Source organism: Monodelphis domestica, chromosome 4 (assembly GCF_027887165.1).
Source record: "Monodelphis domestica isolate mMonDom1 chromosome 4, mMonDom1.pri, whole genome shotgun sequence".
NCBI classification, from domain to species: domain Eukaryota; kingdom Metazoa; phylum Chordata; class Mammalia; order Didelphimorphia; family Didelphidae; genus Monodelphis; species Monodelphis domestica.
The window spans coordinates 368,740,905-368,746,904 of NC_077230.1; the positions used below are offsets into that span (position 1 = coordinate 368,740,905).

The 6,000-nt window shown below is 47.0% G+C and overlaps 1 protein-coding gene across 2 annotated transcripts in view; it reads left to right on the forward strand.

The window, feature by feature from the left end:
• The window catches only part of KHDRBS1 (KH RNA binding domain containing, signal transduction associated 1), a 33,600-nt gene extending 29,483 nt beyond the window's left edge, over positions 1 to 4,117 (forward strand). For both annotated transcript variants that reach the window (XM_056795270.1, XM_056795271.1), the window contains one exon: positions 3,755 to 4,117. In XM_056795270.1, the coding sequence (XP_056651248.1) occupies positions 3,755 to 3,893 (139 nt within the window). In that variant the 3' untranslated portion in view covers positions 3,894 to 4,117. The remainder of the gene's footprint in view (positions 1 to 3,754) is intronic.
• The last annotated feature ends 1,883 nt before the right edge of the window (positions 4,118 to 6,000 follow it).

Consider the following 6,000-nt stretch of genomic DNA (forward strand, 5'->3'; position numbering starts at 1 on the left):
TGAAAGGGTTCAGGGCTTTCTAAGCCCAATGGCTTCTTCAGTAAAGCACAGGCATCCCAGGAGACAAGAACCTGGAATCTAGTAAATCTGCTTGTGCCAGATCCTACTTCCACTGAAAAGGCCATTTCCCTCCCAGCTGATAGCCAGTGTTTGTTGGGGCAGTGTAATGGAACAAATCCTTTTTGCTCCCAAGTAGTTAGGTTTGAATGTCAAGTCCAAATAGCCTTCTGTTAGGCAACAACTTCCCAGGCTCGGAGCTGCAGGCAAAGGCTTCATCCATTTAGTGTGCCTGTGTGCTAGTCTAGAACACCAAAGGCTGAAGCTTCGATCCTCTACTAAGAGGAAGGCTCCCCATGAAATTGTTTTCATTCTATGGGGGCCTGGTTTTTCCTCACAAAATCTATTCTAAGCTGAATTGAACTGGACGTTACAGATTTTTGCCCTTTTCTTCCCTGGTGTATCCAACTTGTCATTTGGGAGTTTTTTTCTTTCTTAGAAAAGTTAGCTCTGTTTGGTTTCTGTTAGAGAGCAGCTGTAGGCTTTCAACTGTCTCAGTCCATCCCTGGCTATCATAGCTCTGTGGACACCAGGAATCTCTTGCTTGTGAAAGAGAGTGTTCAGCCTTGGGTGTAATTGGGGGTGGGGGTGGGCTTTTGGTGTGCTGGAGCCTGAGAAAAAGATAATTCCAGGAATAGTGACTCTGGGCTTGAAGCATCTCACATTGTTCCAAGCATGTTGGCATCATGCAGATAGGAAAGGGGGAGGGATCAGCTGCAAAGTGCAAGTTAATTGAGCCCTACTGGGTCTTATTAAACTTACCGCTGAGTGGGCTGCCTTTCAGGACTTGATAGCTAATCAAAATGTCCATGTGGCTCTGCACCATATCTAGGCATTTCCTCAGACTGATTCACTTGCTTATGGTAAATCAGAATTTCAAGCAATCCCTGATGATCTATTAACAGAAAGGTCAATACTAGTAGAGCATGTAACCCTGCATCCTCTGTTTGCAGAAGGAGACTTTTCTGGCCTTTGATTTTTAAGAGACTTTTTGGGGGGGTGGGGCTGGGGTGGATAGTGATGGTTACTGACCAGGCCAGCTCCCTGCCTCATGCTCAGTCTACTGGGCCAGGAAACCCTGCAGTGTCAAAAATCGAAAGTGTTTTAGAGATCTTTTTTGAAATAGCCTAGTTGTCTCATTTTCTAGGCCAAAATCAATCCCATCTATTTTTTATTTTTTAAACCTGTACCTTCCTTTTGAACCCAGGACCTTCTATCTCTAGGCCTGGCTCTCAATCCACTGAGCTACCCAGCTACTCTCCCCCTCCTCCCCATTCTATTCTTAACAGATGGTCCCTCGTCAAACATGTCCCATGACAAGGCACTTGCTACTTCCCAGGGTAATCTATTTCTTGGTTGGGCAACACTAATTGTCTTATCTGGTAGTTCTATACACGAGGTTCAAAGAGAACAGGTCTAGCTTTCTTCTGTGTAGCAATGCCCTTCAGATACCGAGGACAATCATGACTATACCTATGTCTTCTCCAAGCTAAATACACATTCGACTGCACCCCCTTCAGTTCCTACTACCCATCTGTGTGTGGAATGGTTTTGCCACTCTCCAAGGTGCACAAGTGCTTGTCAACATCTTAACTCAAATATGTCCAGAATTGGACAAGCATCCAATTCACTAAACATTTATTAAACACAAGATAAGGTACAGTATATTTGGGATGCAAAGACAAAATGAAAAAGTTTCCTTCAGGACTTTCATTCTCTGGGAAATAAAAATATACCCATAAGTGCAAGAATAATTGAGGAAGACAACTCTTTAACAACTGGGTGGATCAGGCACAGCTTTTCTTGGTGGAGGGGGCTCCCTGATCTGAACCTGGAGGAGGTAGAGATAAGTCACCAGTGCATAGAAAGCATCCCAGATCTACAGAGAAGATAAAGCCTCCCCTGGCAGATTTTGGCAAGGTTTGTCTCTCCTGAACAATAGATATTCCATGTAAGATCTGTGGCAGCTCTTGTCTGTGCTTGCTGTACCATTCCCAAAGGGTAATAAATGAGAACTGAAGGCCCTGAAAAGTCTGAGCCTAGCCTGGGAATGGGGGGCATTGTGTGGGAATCAAATTTCTAAGGGAAGAGAGTAAGTATATAGGGCCTCTACTATATGCCAGACATGTTGCTAAACATGCTAAAATAGGATTTCATTTGATCCTCACATCAACCCTGGGAGGATGCTTTTATTATCCCCCATTTTAAAGTGACTTGGCCAGGGACACAGCTAGTAACTTTCTGAAGTCATAAAGTCCTCCTGACCCTGGGTTGAGGCCTCTATCCACTGTATGACCTAAGCCATCTCCTCTTCCAGTGAAACTGGGGCTTAAAGGTTGACTTGAATTTCAAGGGGCAGCTCTCAAGCACCAGGCCTAGAGGATCTGGCTTCAAATACTTCCTGGACTTAATCCCCATTGCCTAGCTCTTGCTACTCTTCCGAGTTAGAATCAAAAACTGAGGCACAAGATAAAGATTTTTTTTTTTTTTGGTACGATAAGGCAGTAGTACAGTGGGATGGAAAAACAGCCTGGGTTGGAATCTGAACTGGAACATTTGCCACGTAGGTGACTTGGGACAAATTGGTATTCCTCAGGCTCAGACTGGATTTCTTCCTTGGTTCCTTGAAAGGACAACTAGTCCTGCATTTTACAGATGGCAAAATGGATGCCTAAAGCCCCAAGTAAAAAGTAGTAAGGCCAGTTCTTACATTGCCAAATCTAGTACTGCCGTATCCTGAGCTTGAGGCTACTTCTCTGTAGAAGGTATAGGACATTTGGGAGGCCCAGTAGGAAATGGCTCCTTTTAAACCCTTGCACCCTCCTTTTGCCACCCAACCCCAAAAGGTGGCTGTGAAGTTGGAAGAACCCTTTTCTGATAGATTGGCACATCTGATACCAAGTCAGTAGTCAGCATGGAGCGTGGGGTGCCCAAAGAAACTTAGGTGTGCCCGCTCTGCCACACAAAGCACAGGAGTTACAAAAGAAAGGCAGAAACGGCCCTGGGCCTCAGGAGAGGGGCTCCCTGGGCCTTGTACCAGCAAGATGTCTGCAGCATCAGGCGGAGATGACCTCATCGTGAAGGAGGCCTGGGAAGGGCCAACCCCCAAGGGAGGCCATGAGGGAGAGCCAGGGAAATGCCCCACTGGGAGATGGGAGTATTGTGTGCATGGAACGAGGACATCGAGGTCACCAGATTGGAGACAAAGGAAAAAGGATTAAGGTGTGAGATGTCTGGGATGGTAGGAGCTCTTTGGACTGAAAGCCAGGCTGAGAGGATTCAAATTTGGCCTCAGACACTTCTAAGTCACAGCCCCCATTGCCTAGCCCATACCGCTCTTCTGACTTGGAACTGATACTCGGTATCTATTCTAAGACAGAACTTAAGAGTTTAAAAAAGAAAGACTGGGAAGGGAGTGGAAAGAATGCTGGGAGGCCTGGTCAGTGTGACAGCACCTGCATCAGGTCCTTTTGACCGAGCTCATCTGTAAGTGGGAGGTGACGATACCTGTGCTCCAGAGGGCTTCTAAAGGTGCCAGGCCAGTGAGACCCGCTATTGGCATGATAGCAAACTCACCTGGCACCTGGGGTGTGTGAAGGCCTGTTCTGGGCTGGGAAATGAGTGACTTTTGGTTCCTGCTGAGCCAAAGTGGGGGAAACGGATGTTTTCACCAATTTCTTGTCTTGTGTGTTGGCAGGAAGCGGAGTCCTTTCTTGGGGAGTAGGAGAACGCCAGGTGCTGCTGCACGGCCAGATCTAGAACAGCCCGCCCTCCCACCCGCCAGGCCCTGCCGCGGACGACTGAGAGGGCAGCCGCCTCTGGCCGGTGGCACCTGATATGCCTGAGTGTGGAACCCCTCCCAGCTTGCATCCCCTTCTAGACGTCGGTCAGATCACCCCTGGAGGCGTTAGGGCTTGGGTCAGAATCAGTGTTGAGGACCCGTTGCATGGGAGCATTTTCCCCAGAAAGCTGCCAGGAGGAGAGAATGAGCGGTCCCAGTGTAATCAGCACTGCCTCTGAGGCTTCCGAATGTTGAATAAACCATGCTGGTGCTGCCACACGTCTCTTCTCCATGCTCATCCAGCCTCTAGCCATTGCCAAGGAGGGACCTGCCTCCTTCCCAGCTTTCCTTTGGGCTTCAGGAAAGGACTTGGATCCCACTTTGCCTAGCTTAAATTATAGGATTCAGAGTTAGGGGAGATTTAGAAACTGCTAGCCTTTTGACCATGGGCAAGTCACTTCCCTTGAGCCTGTCTCCTAATCTGTAAAATGAGGTTTTAGACCAGGTGGTGACTCTTGAGGTCCCTTCGTGGTCCAGATTATAATTTTTTTTACTTCAGAGAGCTGTTTCAATCCACCCATTTTATAGATAGGAAAATCCAATAAGTTGCTCAGTCTCCCACAAATAAGTACCAAAGGATGAATTTGAACCCAAGCCTTGTGTGTTTCTAAATCTCACCCTCTTTCCACTCTGCCATGCTGCCATGAGCCCTTTGGGTTTCCACATTCACTTCCTTGACCCAGGAGGGCTGATCCTTTTGGCAGTGGTATATAATGTATCAGCAGCAGCCTGGGTATACACATACAGTGCTATGTATGTACATGTAGGCCTGTCCCTGTAGGGTTGGGAAGCTGAAGTGGGGAACCTGGGCATCTAGTTTGTGGCCCTGAAACTAAAGAAGGGGATAGAAGGATGCCTTACAGTAGGGGGAGGGGGATCCAATCTATCTCACACACACCCCCATCCCATTTGACAGGGGATTGAAAAATAAGCCTAGCTTTGCTCCCTACTATTTAGGTGACCCTAGGTAAGTCCCAGAATATCTCTTAGGCCTCTTGATTTCCTCATCTTTAAATGGAGAGGATGGGACTAGATGCCCAGAGGCCTCTTCTACCTTGAAATCTATAATCCTGTAAGCCCAGGAAGGTTCAGGATTTGCCCTCAGAATTAGCATGGCAGGGACTCCAAAGTCAGACCTTTTCCTACCATGATAAATTGTATTAGCATGTTATGGTAGTAGCACTATAAACTTTAAATACAAAGCACCAGCCCTGGAGTCAGGAAGGCCTGGCTTTAAATCTGGCCTCAACTACTTCCTAGCTGTGTCACCCTGGGCAAGTCACTTCACCCCCAATGCCTAGCCCTTGCCACTCTTCTGTTTCAGATACTAAAGTTAAAAAACAAAAAGCCAACACAATATAAAAATGGGATTTAACCAGTCCTGAGACCATTGGGTCTAGTAACATTAGATTTTGAAAACTTGAAGACCAGGTTTGGAATCCGAGTTCCAAAAATGAATGACCTTGGCTAAATCACCCATTTATGTCGTGATCTCTAAGGGATCCTTTAACTCTTGATCCTGACAGGCCATAATCTGCTTTTTCTACTAGCGTTGGACGTCATGGTTTCGTGGTGACTGGACATCCTAGAGTGAATTCACTGTTAAACTTATCCTCACAGTTTGAGCCTGGTTCCCCAGGCCCTTCTCCCCCATCTGTTGGGCCCAGAGCTCCCCTTATAGAAGAGGCCCTGGGGCCTGTGCCAGCTCCCTTAGCAGGTGGGAATTTGGTTGCAGAAGGATCGGGTTACAGCTTGGCCTCTGGAAATGGAGGGGAGGCAGTTGACACTAGAAGAATTTCACCTCATGACCGGTTGGGAAGATGGTTACCCTTCACCCCTCTGGGCCAGGGATCTGTTGGCCACTCCTCATGGTCATTCACCATTATGTAGCAGCCTTATGAAAGGCTTTACAGTGGCTGTATGATAGCTGTATGAAATGGATAGTTCAAATATCTCTATTTTACAAAAGGAATTGAGGTTCAGAATGGGCTCCTCCTTTCATTCACGCATGTATTAAACATCTGTTTTGTGTCATCGTTGGAGCTAGGAATACAGACAACCATTGTGTCTTAGTAACAACTCTTAAGACTGAAGGGCAGGGG